The 19910-nt window shown below is 38.5% G+C and overlaps 3 protein-coding genes, 1 long non-coding RNA gene and 1 pseudogene across 4 annotated transcripts in view; 1 reads left to right on the top strand and 4 right to left on the bottom strand.

Moving 5' to 3' along the window:
* Positions 1–422: 422 nt before the first annotated feature.
* Positions 423–10063, bottom strand: LOC103518136 (putative phosphatidate phosphatase). Its single transcript, XM_008483191.3, has 4 exons — positions 9871–10063; positions 6573–6728; positions 1466–1620; positions 423–840 (listed from the first exon to the last, which is right to left on the bottom strand). Exons 1-4 carry the CDS (start codon positions 10061–10063, stop codon positions 649–651), a joined length of 696 nt encoding a protein of 231 aa, XP_008481413.3. The 3' UTR covers positions 423–648.
* A 767-nt stretch (positions 10064–10830) lies between these two features.
* On the bottom strand, positions 10831–11250 carry LOC113471116 (annotated as a pseudogene).
* A 2704-nt stretch (positions 11251–13954) lies between these two features.
* Positions 13955–14882, bottom strand: LOC113471117. Its single transcript, XR_003393939.1, has 2 exons — positions 14634–14882; positions 13955–14124 (listed from the first exon to the last, which is right to left on the bottom strand). It is a non-coding gene; the product is annotated as an uncharacterized LOC113471117 (long non-coding RNA).
* A 1318-nt stretch (positions 14883–16200) lies between these two features.
* LOC108253548 (protein singed wings 2-like) lies at positions 16201–18133 on the bottom strand. The gene is made up of 3 exons (XM_017447704.1): positions 18119–18133; positions 17531–17689; positions 16201–16422 (listed from the first exon to the last, which is right to left on the bottom strand). The coding sequence occupies exons 1-3, from the start codon at positions 18131–18133 to the stop codon at positions 16201–16203; spliced, it is 396 nt and encodes a 131-aa protein (XP_017303193.1).
* Positions 18134–18216: 83 nt separating this feature from the next.
* The window catches only part of LOC103518135 (PX domain-containing protein kinase-like protein), an 11587-nt gene continuing 9893 nt past the window's right edge, over positions 18217–19910 (top strand). The window contains exons 1-4 of the mRNA XM_026830013.1: positions 18217–18411; positions 18700–18751; positions 18934–19061; positions 19765–19870. Of these exons, the coding sequence (XP_026685814.1) occupies positions 18310–18411; positions 18700–18751; positions 18934–19061; positions 19765–19870 (388 nt within the window). The 5' untranslated portion in view covers positions 18217–18309. The remainder of the gene's footprint in view (positions 18412–18699; positions 18752–18933; positions 19062–19764; positions 19871–19910) is intronic.

Raw genomic sequence — 19910 nt, 5'->3', positions numbered from 1 at the left:
AAATGGAACATTGTCTGGCATTGTAGTCATTGTACCATTTCCCTATTTTCCATCATTACCACCTGAAAATTTCGAAAGAAAAACCCGACTGTACTTTTCCACACTTTGGTGAAACATGGTAAATTAGATTAGATTTTTAGATTAGTGCTTTATTTAGACTGTCGAATTAGGACATTTAGTCCCATTATCTCAACAGTTTAATATTGCACCACTTTGTTTAAATGGTACTTGTTCGGAAATCACGTCAATGGAAAATTGTTACAAAAGGGACTGACACAAATGAGTGATTCATGGTGGTAGTGGTACAAAATAGGGAAATGCGGAAATGGAACATTGCCTGGCATTGTAGTCATTGTACCATTTCCCCATTTCCCAATTGTCCATCATTATCACCTGAAAATTTCGAAAGAAAAACACGACTGTACTTTTCCACACTTTGGTGAAACGTGGCAAATGGTACTTGTTCGGAAATCACGCCAATGGAAAATTGCTACAAAAGGGACTGACACAAATGAGTAGGTAGTGACCAGTGTTTTTATAGGGTTAGGTTGAACACAAAAAGGAGCTCCCTTTTTCATTGTCGTGGCTTCTGAATAATTACCAGAAAGATTGATGGAAATATTGATAGTATGTACACGGTATAAAAATTTACACGTTCACGACGCTGCGGTCAACTCGCGCCAGCGCACTGATCCCGTTCTCCAAATCCGACACTACCGCACTCTGTTGAGTTTCCTCGTCACTACTAGTCCACAGTTCGGCCGGTAGAGCGTTGGCTCGTCGGAGCTCTTCGATGATTTCCGGATCCAGTCGGGGCCGTGGCGGCTCGACGTAGTTAATCTGGGGGGAAATTAAAAGATTTCATATCAACCCTAAATTTCAAAAGTTCACCTTCAGATTATGCCGATCTATGAAGGTGAGAAAAACCTGCCGAATCAGTTCATGTAAAGATGGACAAGCGTGCTTACATTTGTACTTTATGTATTGTATGAATTTTCAACAATAAAGAGTTTATTATTATTATTATTATTATTGGTGCGCTGCCGTGCGCTCAAATACAAGATAAATCACCCCAAAGGAACTGAGAGGCGCTAAGTTTAGCGTACATAGGTTAATATTTTAGCCATAGGTCGGTGGTTCGATTCCCTCCCGGGCCGGATTTTATCCTAAACAGTAAAACAGATGAGGTTCGTTCTCGGAACTACTGGATGTCTCCTATCCTGTCTTCCTTCTCTTTTCGCGTTCGGGACGATAAGACCTTAGCAGTTACAGTTCCCTCTATCAAACCTCATAAAAAAGTAAGGTCAGACGCTCACTATCAGGTAGACCTGACGACAGGTAAACCTGATCAGGTCTACCTGATAATGTGTGTACTCATCAGCTATCAGGTAGACCTGACAGACGAACCTTTACAGCCGTACCTGTCAGGTCTACCTGATAGTGAGTCGCTGGTATAAGTACTTACAATGAGCAAAGCAAACGTAATGCCTATCAGAGCCCCGGCCAGTACATCTGTCCAGTGGTGCATGTTATCCAGAACTCGCGTTAGAGAGGTGTACCACGCCGCCTTCAAATGGAGAAGAAAATTTACGTAAACGAGCCGCATAAAAAATAATAAATCTAGGCCGGGGACCACAAAGCTAGTTTAACTCGCGGATTAAGCATTTTGAGATTAAAGATTTCAAAATATTCCAGCCAGCCTAGTTAGCTTGGTTGGTGGCGCGTCTGCCTTGTAAGCGCTAGGCCGCGGGTTCGATTCCTGCCCGGGGCGGATTTTATCTTGATGGGACAGTGTTGTGAACAATGACAGGGTGTCCCAGAATTTGTGGTTACGGGGGGTCGGGAGTTTTCTCCGAGACAGCTTGTCGGAAGAAATTGGACAGCGTAAAAGAACCAACCAGCAGAAAGTAATAATAAATTCTGGAACACCCGGACTAAAAATGAATATTTGTTTGTGTGTGTGTTTGTTCGAACTTTATGCCTGGCCAAACCGCTCATCCGATTGCTATGAAACTTTTTGAACTTATCGCTTGTACTCCCGTGAAGGTTATAGGCTATTTTCCGGTTCGTTTTTGTTAAGCTACGCCGAGCAAGACCACTAAATGGATGAGTGACATGAACGGCCATGCCTTAGGGATTTACTAGCAGAAATCCGGAGCGAAGCGACGGATTTCGGCTAGTTAATAAATAAAACAATGCAATATGAAAGACTTGATTGATTGATTGATTGATTGATTGATTAACAAATCAACGGATAAAACCCATGTATAGACTTAGTTCGCCCTGGGCGGGAATCGAACCCTCGATTTCTTACAGGGCAGACGCTCTACACTACTTCATTTCTTCAATTAATAATACATATATTGCATAATTTATAACAATGCAACATGAAAGACTTGTATTATGTATGATTCATAATTCTTGTTATTTATCATTAAGCAAATAGTATGTCCCCTTTTCCCCTCAATATAGTACTGTCTGTACTGTAGTAACTATGTCTCCTCTATATGAGGACCTAATTGTCAGAAACAAAAATGTTTTATTAAGAATGATGACTGCCTAGTTAGCATGAAAGGTAGCCCTATGTCTCCTCTATATGAGGACCTAATTGTCAGAAACAAAAATGTTTTATTAAGAATGATGACTGCCTAGTTAGCATGAAAGGTAGCGCGCCTGCCTTGTAAGCGCTAGGTCGTTGGTTCGATTTTCACGCGGTGAGAAATTGTCTTCAAAGTGAAAGGTAACCACTAAGGAAGGTTCACGCCGTTCTCTACCACCTAACCCTTAGAAGAGAGATCTCCGTTATTCTGTGGTCAAATTCTCAAATAAATGCGGATAAAGGTAGGTATAAATAAACACAGTACTATCAGTATGCGATTTCCCAGATGGTCACCCATCCGGGTAATAACTACGCGCAACGTTACTTAACTTCAGTGATTTTTCTTCCTTCTCTCTTCGATTTCGGGACGATAAGACTATAGCAGTTACAGTTCCCTCTGTCAAACCTCTTTAAAAAAAAAAAAAATATTAAGAATGATGACTGCCTAGATAGCATGAAAGGTAGCGCGCCTGCCTTGGAAGCTCTAGGTCGCTGGTTCGATTTTCACGCGGTGAGAAATTGTCTAGTGAAAGGTAATCACTAAGGAAGGTTCACACCGTTCTCTAAAGACCACTAAATGGATGAGTGACATGAACGGCCATGCCTTAGGGATTTACTAGCAGAAATCCGGAGCGAAGCGACGGATTTCGGCTAGTTAATAAATAAAACAATGCAATATGAAAGACTAAAATTATGCCAATAACATTAATAGAAAAAATTAAAAAAATCAAAAAGTGATTTTGGGGGCCAAGGTACAACCAGGCACCCTACGTCACGTCTCACGTCACGTGAAGTCATGGAGAGTCAGAAAGATGTAGTTCAAAGTTTTTCCATAATACCTATTGTGTAGGTAAACCTATTCATAATACCTATTGTGAGTTTATCACCCGCGAACAAGGAGAGCTGACCCTAACAGTGGACACTGATGTAGGATTATCCACCTCTGATTAATAGTCAGTGAGAAGGGTCTGTAATAATAATGTAGTACTGTAGTAGGTAATTTGTAGTTGAGTGTGCATCTGTCTTTGTTTGCTGGATGACTATAGTTCATCCAGATCAATGTGGCAGCAATGAGTCATCAACCCAAAATGAAGGAATCAATCAGATTGCAAGAAATCCTTACATTGTTGCAATTGAGGTAAAGGTCTATTTTTGATAAACTCTCTCTTTTAAAATGCAGAGGTAGCGGTTCAGAGGTTGGATTCCAGATTGTATAGACTTAGTTCGCCCTGGGCGGGAATCGAACCCTCGATTTCTTACAGGGCAGACGCTCTACACTACTTCATTTCTTCAATTAACAATACTTACATATTGCATAATTTACAACAATGCAACATGAAAGACTTGTATTATGACTCATAATTCTTGTTATTTATCATTAAGCAAATAGTATGTCCCTTTCTCCCTTCAATATAGTACTGTAATAACTATTATGTCCCCTCTGTATGAGGACCTAATTGTCAGAAACAAAAATATTTCTATATACGGGGAACATCCGCCAAAAATATAAACCATCAGTACATAACCCATCATAACAGAACTATAGTGGCCAGCCTAGTTAGCTTAGTTGGTAGTGCGTCTGCCTTGTAAGCGCTAGGCCGCGGGTTCGATTCCCGCCCGGGGCGGATTTTATTCTGATGGGATAATGTTCGTTCTCGGAACGGCTGGCTTTCTCCTATCCTGTCTTCCTTCTCTCTTCGATTTCGGGACGATAAGACTATAGCAGTTACAGTTCCCTCTGTCAAACCTCTTAAAAAAAAAAAAAATATTAAGAATGATGACTGCCTAGATAGCATGAAAGGTAGCGCGCCTGCCTTGTAAGCGCTAGGTCGCTGGTTCGATTTTCATGCGGGGAGAAATTGTCTAGTGAAAGGTAACCACTAAGGAAGGTTCACGCCGTTCTCTACCACCTAACCCTTAGAACAGAGATCTCCATTATTCTGTGGTCAAATTCTCAAATAAATGCGGATAAAGGAAGGTATGAATAAACACAGTACTATCAGTATGCGATTGACCAGATGGTCACCCATCCGGGTAATAACCACGCGCAACGTTACTTAACTTCAGTGATTTTTTTAAAGAGGTTTGACAGAGGGAACTGTAACTGCTATAGGAAGCGAGGAAAGAAGATAAACCTGTATTCTGTAGGAGAAAGCCAGCCGTTCCGAGAACGAACATTATCCCATCAGAATAAAATCCGCCCCGGGCGGGAATCGAACCCGCGGCCTAGCGCTTACAAGGCAGACGCACTACCAACTAAGCTAACTAGGTTGGACTTCAGTGATTGATTGAAAACATTATATCATCGAACTCGCGACATCCCGACAATGGTGGATTTTGTTAATGAGTGGGATTTGGGAGAAAGGATATATAATAAAGGGAGATTTTTGATAAAAGTCACAAAGGGAACTGTGAAAACAGTGGGCTTAATCGTCCCGAAGTCGAAGAGGAAAGCAGGACAGGATAGGAGAAAGCCAGCCGTTCCGAGAACGAACTTTATCTGTTTAGGGAAAATGTCCGCCCCGGGCGAGAATTGAACCTGCCACATAGAGCTTACAATGCAGACACTCTACCCTCTAAGGTTCTAAGCGAACTAGACTTTCTGACCTATCTGTCTAGGATAAAATCCGCCCTGGGCGGGAATAGAACCCGCAACCCAGCGCTTACAAGACAGACGCGCTACCTTCCAAGCTAACTAGGCAAGTGACCTTGTCTGTCTAGGATAAAGTCCGCCCCGAGAGGGAATCGAACCCGCAACCTAGCGCTTAAAATGCAGGCATACTACCTTCTAAGGTTCTTGTTTTATTGCTACGAAATAAAAACGGCGGTGAAACCACTCATCGCCCTGAGTGTATTTTCTCCTGGACAGATAAGGTTCTTTTTCGGAATGGCTGTTTTTACTTTCCTTATCCTATAGGAAGGAAAGTAATGTAATCGGGTCAAATTTTTGATGGTCAGTTTTTAGTGTCAAAACACGTTTTGAGGTCCCTAGAGCCTAAATCCAAAGTTTCAGCCATTGGTCCGTGTGTGTGTCTGTAAACAAAATATCTCGAGAACGGTAAGAGCTAGAGACTTGAAATTTGGTATGTACCTAGCTGTCAAATGTGACAAGAAGTTCGTCCCGCGCGGGAATCGAATCCCCGACCTGGGCTTACAAGGCAGACGCGCTACCTTCCAAGTTAACTAGCTGTTACATTAATTTGTCTACTACTCTGACCTACATACAATAAACATCTAAGATGATTAATAGTACCTATCTAACATTAGTCATGTCACATTTCAACTGAGATCAAGTTAGTAAGATCCTTGAACCTTGATTTATCCTGCCGCGATGGCGTAGCGGTCAAGACGCTCGCCTGGTAAACAGGAGGGCGTGGGTTCAATCCCAGCCGAGGTATGGAATTTTATAGTCAATATAATTTGAGAATTTGACCTCAGTAAAAGTAGTAGCCTACTGCTGGAGTAAAGGGACTTTTCAGTCCGGTGCGAGCAGTATAAAATAAACACTTTTACTCATTTTTTTTTCTAGTTAAGCAAGGTCTTTCTACTGAACTGTTAGTTGTATGTATTATTCTTTAATTCTATAAAGGGAAACAACCTCCGTGGCCGAGTGGGTATCACACTAGGCTTGCACGCCGGAGGGCCCGGGTTTGATTCTCGGCGGAGTTGTAGTTTTTCAGCTCTGTGCTTGGAGTTCGGGGTGCACTCAGCCTAGTGAGGACAATTGAGTAGCTACTTTAATCGAGTGGCCAGTGGCGATATCACCAGTGTAAAATGATGATACGAGTAGATGCTCCAGACTTTTCCTCGCCCCCAGCCCACCACTTAGGGTGTTAAGCATACATGCTTGTCACAAATGTCGTTCCCTGCTTAATGCACTACGCTAAATTTTATGACTTGACTTGGACTCGAACCACCAACCTCCAGATCCAAAGTACAACGCGTTAATAACTGGACCACTGAGGTTGGTTACTTACTATAATATTGGGTAGAGACAGAGATATACAGGCCAGGAGACCGGTGCTAACTGTAGACTCTTTGAAGGGGTATCGAATACTGGTATCCGAACAGAAGAACCCCTGCTTCGAAGGCTGTCCGAACACTGCCAACAGGAGAACCGTGAAGCCCACTGTGAATCAAAAAGAAACGATTATCTATTATTTTTTTAAAATTTTGTAATATGTAATTAGGTATACCGATACCGACAAATTTCCCTAGAACGAAATATTCTAATCAATGTGATTTGTCTACTTTATAAGCGCTAGGCCGCGGGTTCGATTCCTGCCCTGGGCGGATTTTATCCTGATGGGATAAGGTTCGTTCTCGGAACGGCTGGCTTTCTCCTATCCTGTCTTTCTTCTCTCTTCGATTTCGGGACGATAAGACCTTAGCCTTAGCAGTTATAGTTCTCTCTATCAAAGAGTCAGATGGGTGATAAGAGACACAATACTTCCCTTATTTAGGTGCTGAGTCAACACGAGAACACCCGTGAAAATACGTATTTGCCTTTGAAATACGAGAGCATAAATCCGCCCCGGGCGGGAATCGAACCCGCGGCCTAGCGCTTACAAGGCAGACGCACTACCAACTAAGCTAACTAGGCTGGCAAATTACAATTACTAATTGAGTGTAATAGTCCTAAATTAAAATGGACGCGGCACACAAGGGAATAGAATTACTAATAAGGGGCCACAATTTTTCAGCCGTTCATCCAGGTTTCCCAGACGGGTCCCAAATAGACAGGTTCGACTGTAGATGCTTGTACCTTGTACAATACTGAAAAATTAATAAATTAATACATAAGTTAATTAAACGAACATTCATATCTTAGTTCTGGCAAAAGAAAAATCCATTTAAATTCATGGAGGGGCCATCAGTGAAGGAAGTTTTTGACGATATTACTACCGTTTTATTTCGTAAAGGTATAAAAAAATAACGTGAATATGTCTGATATAAACTCTGACTCAGGATGTCTAATATTTACTTAACCAATAACTGAAGTTGGTGGGTTCAAGGTATTTCTTTAGATTTTTAGCCCGTCCTTCCTTTATTATTACGATAGTAATAATAAAAAGGTATAAGGGACGGGTTATTGTATTCGCTTCGGTGACGTCTGTCTGTCTGTCCCCATAGAAGGACTTATCCAAACCTGGTCGATCTATATATCAAATTAAAGGTCTTTTTACCAAGAACACGAAAGCGGTGGTGCAAATTTTGGCCAAAAAAGCAAAAAGCCAAAAAAAACTGTTTTTTCATTATTATTGTTTCGTTGAACTTGAAAAATAATTACTCAAATGTCCTGAAACTCAGAAGATTTTTAAAATCCCCAAAGTCCCTACTTTCTCAATTCAACATGAAGTACTGACAACAATAAAAATGTACACCCTAGTTTACAAAGGGTACAAGTGACTTTTTTTGCGAAATCGAGTTATGTGTTAAAATGGGATAATGAAAGGTTTATAAACATGGAGCACAAACGATAAAAATGATAAACTTCGTAAAAATGATAAAGTTAATGAAAGGTTTATAAACATGGAGCACAAAAGATAAAAATAATAAACTTCGTAAACATGATAAAAATGATACCTAGGTATCATTTTTATCAACCCATTTTAACACATAACTCGATTTCGCAAAAAAAGTCACTTGTACCCTTTGTAAACTAGGGTGAACAAATAATGTACATATTTGTAAGCGTTCTGTCACTTAAACCGTAAAAGAAAAACATAACAAGAAAAATAATAATTAGAACTACCGTAAGGTGGGGTGTCATTAACAAAATGGTCCCTTTGTTTAAGTTTCCTAAAGGGAACTATCAATAACAACGTAGGTCTTATCGTCCCGAAATCGATGAGGGCAGGATAGGAACCTGCCTCGGTGGTGTAGTGGTCAAGACGCTCGCCTGGTAATCAGGAGGGCGTGGGTTTGATCCCAGCCGAGGTATGGAATTTTATCATTTATTTGAGAATTTGACCACATAATAATGGAGCTCTAAGGGTTAGGTGGTAGAGAACGCCTAAGGCGTTAACCTCGCCAAGTGGTTGCCTTCCACTCAAGAGTCTATTATTATTATAGTAGAAAGCCAGCCGTTCCGAGAACAAATCTTATCTGTTCAGAAATAAAGTTCGCCCCCGGGCAGGAATCAATGTCAAGTTGTTAACCACACCTTACAAAAAAAAAAAAAAATAAAAAAATAATAATAATAAATAAATAAATAAAAATACATATTAACTTATAATAATTATAAATAATAAAGATATGTTACAAACAAAGTCAAAACTAACGAGATCTAACTAAACGGAGGGTTTCTGCATCGATCTTAACCAAAAGTTTCGTGCCGCATCCTTGTCACATTTGACAGCTACATACCAAATTTCAAGTCTCTAGCTCTTACCGTTCTCGAGATATTTTGTTTACAGACAGACAGACAGACACACAGACGGACCAATGGCTGAAACTTTGGATTTAGGTTCTAGGGACCTCAAAACGTGTTTTGGCACTAAAAACTGACCATCGAAATTTTGACCCTTGGGGGGTTTAAAATTAAATTTCCAATAAAATTCTTTTTTTTTTGTTTTTTTTTTTTTTTTTTTTTTTTTACTTTCTGACATTGTTGCTTAGAGTGTAAATAAATAAAAAATAATTCTTTACTTTTCCAGAAGTTGATCTTATTGGAAAACATCATAGAATCATGGTAGTAGCATGGATGGAAATTAATTCATTATTTCACAGTTGTACAGAAGAATTTAGACTGGAACCTAACCTCAGCTCAGCTTGTGAGAAAAACACTCCAGTCATCCAGTTTCTGCACACTCAAAGTGGCTGGATTTGTCCAATAATCACTCACTCATCCATCCACTCACTAACATAAACGCTCACTCACTCCCATCACTTCACTGCTTGCATTTTTGCACACTCAAAGTGGCTACATTTGTCTAATACTTACTCTACTCGCTGACTCCCTTACAGTCATTCACTCTCTGCTCTTTGCAGTTTCTGCCCACTTAGAGTGGCTAGAATTGTCCAATAAATACTCACTCACTCACTTACAGTCATTCACCCTTTGCCCACTTCAAGTGGCTAGATTTGTTCAATAATCTCTCATAATTAATTCAGTTACAAACACTCAATCTGACTCACTCACTCACTTACAACCATTCATTACTCACTAACTAAGTCAGTCACTTTCTGCACACTTAAAGTGGCTAGATTTGTCCAATAATCACTCACTCACTAACTGACTCACTCAGTCATTCTCTTCTACTTCTTACCACTCACAATCTCATCCATCAGGGTCGGATTCCGTTCAAGCACATCACAAAGCAACTCCCTGAGCTGCTCTTTCGTGAGGGAACACAACTGAGTCTTCAGCTCACTCCGACTCAGTGCTTCGGGCTCGGAAACATCACTTTCAGGTGGACTCGGGAAAGTTCGTGTCGGGTCGGCCATCTCCGAGAGAGACATCGGCTTGGCGCGAGAACTCAGTACTTCGCCTTTTTTTTTTTGTTTTTTTTTTTTTTTTTTTTTTTTTTTTTTTTTTTTTACTTTCTGACATTGTTGCTTAGAGTGTAAATAAATAAAAATAATTCTTTACTTTTCCAGAAGTTGATCTTATTGGAAAACATCCTGGAATCATGGTAGCATGGATGGAAAATAATTCATTATTTCACAGTTGTACAGAAGAATTTAGACTGGGACCTAACCCCAGCTCAGCTTGTGAGAAAAACACTCCCGTCATCCAGTTTCTGCACACTCAAAGTGGCTGGATTTGTCCAATAATCACTCACTCATCCATCCACTCACTAACATAAACGCTCGCTCACTCACTCCCTCCCATCACTTCACTGCTTGCATTTTTGCACACTCAAAGTGGCTACATTAATTTGTCTAATAATTCTCTACTCGCTGACTCCCTTACAGTCATTCACTCTCTGCTCTTTGCAGTTTCTGCCCACTTAGAGTGGCTAGAATTGTCCAATAAATACTCACTCACTCACTTACTTACAGTCATTCACCCTTTGCCCACTTTAAGTGGCTAGATTTGTCCAATAATCTCTCATAACTCATTCAGTTACAAACACTCAATCTGACTCACTCACTCACTTACAACCATTCCTTTATTACCGTTGAACCCGATGACATTGAGGTGGCTAATTTGAGTTAAGCATTTTTTGTATCTTCTTATTTCCATAAAATTTCATTACAAGATACAAGTGTGACTAATCCAATAGTCAGTAACTTATCCATACAGGTTGTTTATCAACAAAATACTTATTGGCTGCTTCTACAAGTGCCTCATGTTCTACTCCAATACCAGCAACTACCATACGTGTAGGAGTATAGTAATTCTTTCCATACAGGTTGTTTATCAACAAAATACTTATTGGCTGCTTCTACAAGTGCCTCATGTTCTACTCCAATACCAGCAACTACCATACGCGTAGGAGTATAGTAATTCTTAAGATAAGTAAATAATGTGTTGTTATTGATCACACTAATGCTTGCAGGGGGACAAAGTTTAGGCAGGCCCAGTGTGTTATCCTTGTATGCAGCAGCATGTATCATGTCCATGAGTAACGTCTCCTGCTCTGGTCTCATTTGATAGTTTTCCAGTTCAAACTGAATGGTTTGCCTTGCCATATTTATTTCTTCTTCAATAATAGTTAAAAAAAAAAATGAACACTGAGCAGTTTGAGAAAAACCAAAAAATAGGGCTGCCCCGAATTTATGGCTCCCACCTTTGATAATTCAGACCATAAATATGTAATACAGGGTGGTCCAGAGTTACCTGACGGTTTTTAAAATGATGCTACACGTTCAATTTTCAAGTTAAAAGAGTGATATTTATTTTAAATGAAAGATAACAAAATGAGGTTTACTTTTTTGGGGATTTTGTTTGTAATGGTGATCAGGTGTGGCAGACAACGCTATCCGAAAAATTGCTTCATTTTGAAAACACTCAATCTGTGGGCAAAATCGACATACCTACTGCCTTTAGCCTTTCCTGGGCTATAGCACGAATTTCGTGATAAGAAGCACCTGTTAACTCATCCAGAGTCCTTGTCTTATAAATAGATATACACCTTGTTTTTAACGTATTTCCATGAAAAAAAGTCACATGAGCTAAGATCGGGTGAGGAGGGAGGAAAATCAAACTGGGTGCAAAACTTCCTCTGAGCATTAGTCAAAAATTCACTACTATTAAGAAATGCCACCACAGCGAGAGCTCGATGTTGTGGGGTCCACAACTACATTGTAACAAAAGCTCATTTAGTTCTGAACTTAGTGATATTAATTTCAACAAGCTACCACAAATTATAACAAAGTAATGGGTAAATCAAAATCGTCAGGTAACTCTGGACCACCCTGTACATGGGTTTTACAAAAAAAAAGTAAAAAAATACAGAACATCCAGATTCTTTGGAATAAAAGTGTGGTGAACTGGTGATACACCATACACCACACACCTCTTTGCTATATAAAGGACATTTTTTTATTATTATACTTATGTTAAGTGCTTAGCCTTTAATTAGGGTCTTTTTGTAAAACAATGTAGTTTCCAAATCCAAAATCAAATATGTACTTCAATGGGTAGTTCCCAAATTTGAGAAACGGAAAACACTCACCTACTTCATTAATAATTATCAAATAAATAAAATCATCACACTAACTTTTTTATGTAAAACTAGTCCCTAGTGTATTTATTTTAATATTCCAAAACGTGTCCACAAAATTTCCACTCCACATTTCCACTTCAAGATTAAACATAATCTACAAATGATTGGGTTTAACTTACTTATCTCTTGACAGAAATACATTGCTTTTTGATGGAAATGCAAACCATATTCTAGGTGTCTCTTAGATTATGATTTAAAAAAAAACGAAATTTTCAACTGGTCAGAAGGGACGTAGGTATAAGGAAAAGGATCAGGTAGGATATTCTCATGAATTGGTAGTATTTTTTCATTGATTGCCCCATAAAAGAACATTATACATAAGGAAAAGGATCAGGTAGGATATTCTCATGAATTGGTAGTATTTTTTCATTGATTGCCCCATAAAAGAACATTATACATATCATGGATCATGGACAAGTAGGTATGATAATGAAAATGTCAGTTAGGAATCTAGTAACCTTCAGAGGCTGGCGGCTGTTTCGTATATTTTGTTCAATCGATTTTTCTTTGAAAATTAAACAGAATAAGCCAAGCTACTTTAAATTATGATTTAAAAAAAAAAAAAAAAAAATCGAAATTTTCAACTGGTCAGAAGGGACGTAGGTACCTTTAAGGAAAAGGATCAGGTAGGATATTCTCATGAATTGGTAGTATTTTTTCATTGATTGCCCCATAAAAGAACAATATACATATCATGGACAAGTAGGTATGATAATGAAAATGTCAGTTAGGAATCTAGTATTTAAAGTCAATATTTAAGGGTATTTGAGTGAAATTTCGAGTGTATGGCCGCCATACACGCCTTATATGGACGCTACGCCACTGAGTAACCTTCAGAGGCTGGCGGCTGTTTCGTATATTTTGTTCAATCGATTTTTCTTTGAAAATTAAACAGAATAAACCAAGCTACTGAAATGAAAACACAAGATATTTTAGACCTCGAATTAAAGGTTTTAATTGTCAAGAATTTTGCCATATCGGTTGAACAGTTTAGTTAAACTGAAAAAAGTGGGTTGAATTGTTTCATGTAATATTACACACTGTGTGCATTAGGCTGGAACTCGGCCTGGCGCACTACCATGCGCCTAGATCAGAGTGAAAATATAAGGACTGGCTCTGATTGGAAATCAGGACCAGGCTACTGGCTCTTTCAAGCCAATGGTAGTCAACTCAAAGATTACCACACAGGGTAATAAGTTAATTACTTAGAAGTTGAAATGGATTTCTTGACCAATAAAAGGTAGGTAATTATTCAGAAGCCACAACATTTTAACCTAACCCTATAATAACACTGATTACTGCTCATTTGTGACAGATTCTTTTTGAAGCAATTTTCCATTGATGTGACTTCTGAACAAGTAGGTACCAATAAAAGGTAAAAACTTGCAATAGAAATTCAACAAGGTAATAGGTAAGTGCTTATTTCTACAGCTTACATAGAATGGAATTTTTTTTTTAAATCCATTTCTCTCTCTCTCTTTCCCTCCCTTTCTCTCTTATTCTGTCTATCATTCTCTCTCTCTTTTTTTCTCTCTACCTCTCTTTTTCTTTCTCTGTCTTTTTTTATCTCTTTCTTTCTCCAAACTTCTCTCTCTCCCCTTTTCTTTTTCTTAAAAAAAAAGAAAAAAAAATGGGGACCTGAGAGTTTAACTGCTCACACATACCAGCATGAAGTCGAGTGGTTGGTGGAACAATTGTGTTGTTACTATTGACTACATTTCGAGACCGTAGCACAATCTGATTGGGTTGGTTCCTCTCTGTTGATTCTACGTGATCTGCCAAGGCAGTACGCGTCCGAGTTGAACGTCTGACATCTGCTCCCTCCATTCTATTTAGATGATAGGAAACCTGTTGGGAAAGCAGATTCATTCATTGAGCTAGGTCTACAGATTTATAGAATAGCATATACCTTGGTTATCCTACTGGGATATAACCCAATTTCAAAGGTACCAACGTACCTAGATCAACAGAAAGGACATGATACAAAAAGGAGCCACTTGTTTGCAGAGTTTAAATATAACTGATATAAGAAGTCAAATCTTGATTGAAGGAGCCCAACTATTGTTTTAAAAAAATATTCAACAAAAATCTATCCGGTGAGGCACAAAACTAGAAATGTAGCAACTCACAGATGAAGGTAAATCAATGGTAAAGGTATTATTGCAAAGGTAAATCAACACATTTTATGTGTTGATGTGAAATGAAAAAAATAGAGAAACATATTCAGTCAGGAGCAGAAATAGAACTATAGGACTTAGCACATGTATTTTAAAGATGGACCAACAAAAAGGACTTGAACTAAAAATAACAAGAGCACATAAAAAGAGCCATGGAGAGCCAGAAAGACCCTTATTTACCTGAAAATGTGAAGGCTGGAGGGATCTTTTGTCCAATCTTATAGGTAGAACGCAATTACCATAAAGCTTTGTTTTCAGTCCACTCAGAAATCCTTTAACGGGAGGAAAAGAGGCCCATCTGTTCCAAGAGCGGTAGGAAATCAAAAGGATTAGAAAACTAGAGGCACTTTTCCGGATTTTTCACAATAACTGCCGGGGTTTTCATTTCACAGATGGCGGTAAATTTTCGGGAAAAATTTCGAGAGGCACTTTTCCGGATTTTTCACAATAACTGCCGGGGTTTTCATTTCACAGATGGCGGTAAATTTTCGGGAAAAATTTCGGAGTTTAGTTTTCCTTCTGTTTTGTTTACATTTTACAGCTGACCGCGAGTGGGTGACCTTGAAAAGAAAGGCGGCTCAGGTCCGTTTAATGATGTTCAATTCGATTAAAATGCTGTCTTGTACTGGATTTTTTTAAAATAATTTTAAAGCTGACTGAAATGAAATTTTTACCTGTTTAAATAATTCCATTTGTTCCCGTATTTCCCGTTATCAAATATGAATTTAAAAAGGCCGTTGCTGTGACTCAAATTTTCTCTTTTAAAAAAGGCGTAAGGCGTCACAAATTTAATCTCTCTCTTGTCCACTATTTCCCACCTCCGTGTTAGTTCAAAAATTCACCGCTTTGGTGGCAGCACTATACGGCACTAAAAAATGTAAACAAACGTCATTGAAGTTGAAGATTTTTTTTTTAAATTCATTAATTGAGCTAGGTCTACAGATTTATAGAATAGCATATACCTTGGTTATCCTACTGGGATATAACCCAATTTCAAAGGTACCTATGTACCTAGATCAACAGAAAGGACATGATACAAAAAGGAGCAGAGTTTAGAGATAACTGATATAAGAAGTCAAATATTGATTGAAGGAGCCCAACTATTGTTTAAAAAAAATATTCAACAAAAATCTATCTGGTGAGGCACAAAACTAGAATAATGTAGCAACTCACAGATGAAGGTAAATCAATGGTAAAGGTATTATTGCAAAGGTAGGTAAATCAACACATTTTATGTGTTGATGTGAAATGAAAAAATAGAGAAACATATTCAGTCTATAGGAAAAAATAGAGAAACATATTCAGTCTATAAATAAAACTATAGGACTTAGCACATGTATTTTGTATTTCAAAGATAGACCAACAAAAAGGACTTGAACTAAAAATAACAAGAGCACATAAAAAGAGCCATGGGGAGCCAGAAAGACCCTTATTTACCTGGAAATGTGAAGGCTGGAGGGATCTTTTGTCCAATCTTATAGGTAGAACGCAATTACCATAAATCTTTGCTTTCAGTCCACTCAGAAATCCTTTAACGGGAGGAAAAGAACCATCTCCTCAGAGGTTGAAATCAGCCTAGGAGATGTTTTTATTTGTAATTATAATTATTCAAAAATAAAGAAATCATATTAAATCAATTAAATCAAATTCTATTCTATTCTCCTCTCTAGTTTACTTTATTCTGTTCTATTCTCCTCTCTAGTTTATTCTATTCTCCTCTCTATTCTATTCTATTCTCCCCTCTAGTTTATTCTATTCTAATTCTCACCGGTTGTTGAGAGATGGCCGGATCTTCATTGGCCGCACATCGGATGTTCATCGGATCTGGAATGACACTCTCATATTTGACCATCAAGTCCTGGAACCCTGGCGTGAACCGGCAGTCACATTTCCACGGGTTGTCGCCAAGATAGATGTGGTTCACGTTGGGGTTACGCTCGAGGGCGTTGTCCAAGGCGTAAGTGGGCAGCTGAAACGGATAATCAGGATAGAATTTATTTATTTACACTATAAGCAACAGGGCCATGTGTGATCAGGATAGAATGATCTTGGGGAACGAGAATTTCTTGGATTTTACGCTTTTAGGTTGGCAACAGAAACCCAAAACCAAGAAGAAATGATTTACTTAGGGAAGAGAATTTATAGAGATAGCCGTTCCGGGAACGAACCTTATCTGTGTAGGATAAAATCCGCCCCGGGCGAGAGTCAAACCCGCGACCTAGCGCTTATGAGACAGGTACGCGGTACCTTCCAAGGAAGCTAACGTGAACAGTAGGTCCATTTGTTTTGTTTTTTTTTGTCGGGGGTCCTTCCAAGGAAACTAACGTGAAAAAGGGAGTTCCTTTTTTTTTTTTTTTTTTTTTTTTTTTTTTTTTCAAGAAGCGAAGAGAGAAGGATATGATAGGAGAATACCAGGTGCTCCGAGAATCTAACCCGCGACCTAGCGCTTACAAGGCAGACGCGCAACCCTCCAAGCTAACTAGGCTACCCTTTAAAGCCGGAAAAAAATCGACTTTGCTGGTAAAATGTACATTTTTGGTGATCAGATTTTGGACAGCCGTGGTCCCTTCATAGTTCCCTGGACTCAGTTTAAAAAGGCCGTTGCTGTGACTCAAATTTTCTCTTTTAAAAAAGGCGTAAGGCGTCACAAATTTAATCTCTCTCTTGTCCACTATTCCCCACCTCCGTGTTAGTTCAAAAATTCACCGCTTAGGTGGCAGCACTATACGGCACTAAAAAAAAAAATGTAAACAAACGTCATTGAAGTTGAAGATTTTTTTTTTTTATCACTTGTGTTTTTGTGTTATCAGCAAATTAACGTGATTTATCTTTTAATTACCTACACTAATTAATTTATGGTGTCTATTTATAGTTATCTTTTTGTTTTAATTAAATAATTACCTCTTTACCAAGTCAGGGAGTGATCATTGTGTGAATTCCGTAGAAATCACTGTCAGGAAAAGACAGAGGATTCAATAGGATAAGGAAAGTCGTGTGATGTTCACACCAGATTTTTGGTGATCAGATTTTGGACAGTCGTGGTCCCTTCATAGTTCCCTGGACTCACTAGGTATTACCTGGGTTAGTTTGTTTCCTCTTAGACTCAAATTTCGGAAGGTTTGCAGCCACACCGCTCCCTCTAGCCTATCAATAGATTTGATGGGATTATAATCCAGAATAAGATCCAGGATATGACTGTAGTGCTGATTGGTGAGAAGCAGGGAGATATCTGTGATCTGGAAATCGAATTTTTGTTTTTCATTATAGGTAGAAACACACTAGTATCACGTCACCTGAGCTCACGTGAGTTCACGTGACGTGATAGTAGTGTGTGTGTGTCTACCTTTACAATCTTGCAAGATTCTTGACTACAATTCTTTTGCTTTCAATATGTACTTAGCTATAGGAGCACCATGTATTTCACTCATACCTTTTATATTTTGATTTACTTTTATAACAAAATGACTAGGGCCATGTAGATTATGTCTATCCTCAAGCCCTGTACAAATACAATTACAATTATTCCAATCATTTGATATTAAAGCTCATAGAAATACCTACACAATATTTTGTGTATTTCTGGAGATTTGGGAGTGGCATGTAAGTTTTTGAGTTCAGGCCATGTAGATTATGTCTATCCTCAAGCCCTGTACAAATACAATTACAATTATTCCAATCATTTGATATTAAAGCTCATAGAAATACACAATATTTTGCGTATTTCTGGAGATTTGGGAGTGGCATGTAAGTTTTTGAGTTCATTTTAATATCAACAAATTTATTTTTGTTTAATTTCAGACAAAATAATGAACAAGAGCTTTTCATACAACCCAGCCCCACACATCTATTTTTGACCATGGCAATTTTTGAAAAATCCCAGCAAGCTACTATTTATGTTGATCGAACATACCCGTTGAAAGCCACCATTGAAAATACTCAGATTATTCAAGGACACACTGTAAGCAGCTTAGAATAGAGTTGAATGTATGCTACCTGCTTGTTACAGAGAGTTTTTCATTTATTATTATTATTTTCAAGTTAAGCAAGGTCTTTTATAGATAGATGACAAATTGTCATCTCACTCTTGTGTGTATTACTATCCCATCAAATATACAAGACCCTGTTTAAACTGCTTTGGAAGAGAGACTAGGTATAAGACAAGCAACTACCCTTCAAGCTAAGAAGGCTGGCTCTACCAGACTTTATCTCCTTTTGGTTGTTTTCTAAAGTTCTATTTACATTCCAGGAGTACATCATCAAAGTTCAAAATGGATGGAGCTCGCACAGCTCTATCTTAAAAGGAAAAAAAAAAAAAAAAAAAAAAAAAAAAAAAAAAAAAAAAAAACTGGTGAAGTGGTAAGCAATTAAAGTGGATTTTGCATCTGGAGGTTGGTGATTCAAGTCTAAGCCAGGACATGAAATTTAGTGTAGTATGTTAAGTAGGAAACAACATTTGTGACAAGTATTGGTATTGGTAAAGCCTTGACCACTACACCACTTCTCAACAATGAGTTCAAGAGCCACCATGTGAAACTAAATCTGCCGCCAAAGAAATACATCGGGAACTTGAGCCAGAAGTTTGTTGCTGAGAGACAGGTTGCTTTGCAGGTAAGAAAAAAAAAACTGGTGAAGTGGTAAGCAAAGTGGATTTTACATCTGGAGGTTGGTGATTCAAGTCTAAGCCAGGACATGAAATTTAGTGTAGTATGTTAAGTGGGAAACAACATTTGTGACAAGTGTTTTTGCTTTAAACAATTCAAATTCCTTCTTTGGTAAGCCCTAGCTTATATGTAGTTAGCTTGGAGAGTAGCACATCTGCCTTGTAAGGACTTGGTCATGGGTTCAAGTCCTGCCCTGGGCAGACTTTATACTCCTCCTCCTTCTACCTTGCCTTTTCCTTTTTTTCAGACGGGGTTGGTATTTTTTGTCAGCCTCACAATCAGCCCTACCTAGAGTGATTGCTTTGGGCCGATGTTTGGTTCTTGCCACAATTTTTTTTTACTAGAGGTCACCCTTCACACTCAACCTTTGCTATTTCTTTAGCAATGGGGAATTTCAGGCAATCAATAAATTGGGGTACTGTAAGTGCTTATTTATACTGCTCACATAGGACTGAAAAGTCCCTTTACTCCAGCAGTAAGGCTACTACTATTATTGTGGTCAAATTCTCAAAATAATATTAAGGATAAAATTCCATACCTTGGCTGGGATTGAACCCACGCCCTCCTGTTTACCAGGCGAGCGCCTTAACCACTACACCACCGAGGCAGGTACTTATACTAACTAACTATGGATCTACTTTGATTTGCAGGAGTATTTGAATTCAATTCTGTCAGACCGCATTCTGAGCTTGTCAGCACCAATTAGAAAATTTCTGGACATTCCAAACACCAGTAACAATATTCACCATTTTGAAGGTAAACATAAAGACTATGGGCTGTTAAGCTAATATTCTCT

This window comes from Diaphorina citri, unplaced genomic scaffold, assembly GCF_000475195.1.
Source record: "Diaphorina citri unplaced genomic scaffold, Diaci psyllid genome assembly version 1.1 scaffold2087, whole genome shotgun sequence".
In the NCBI taxonomy this organism is placed as follows: Eukaryota; Metazoa; Arthropoda; class Insecta; order Hemiptera; family Psyllidae; genus Diaphorina; species Diaphorina citri.
Note: the sequence above shows the minus strand (reverse complement) of the source record. Positions and strands in the feature narration are given on the sequence as shown.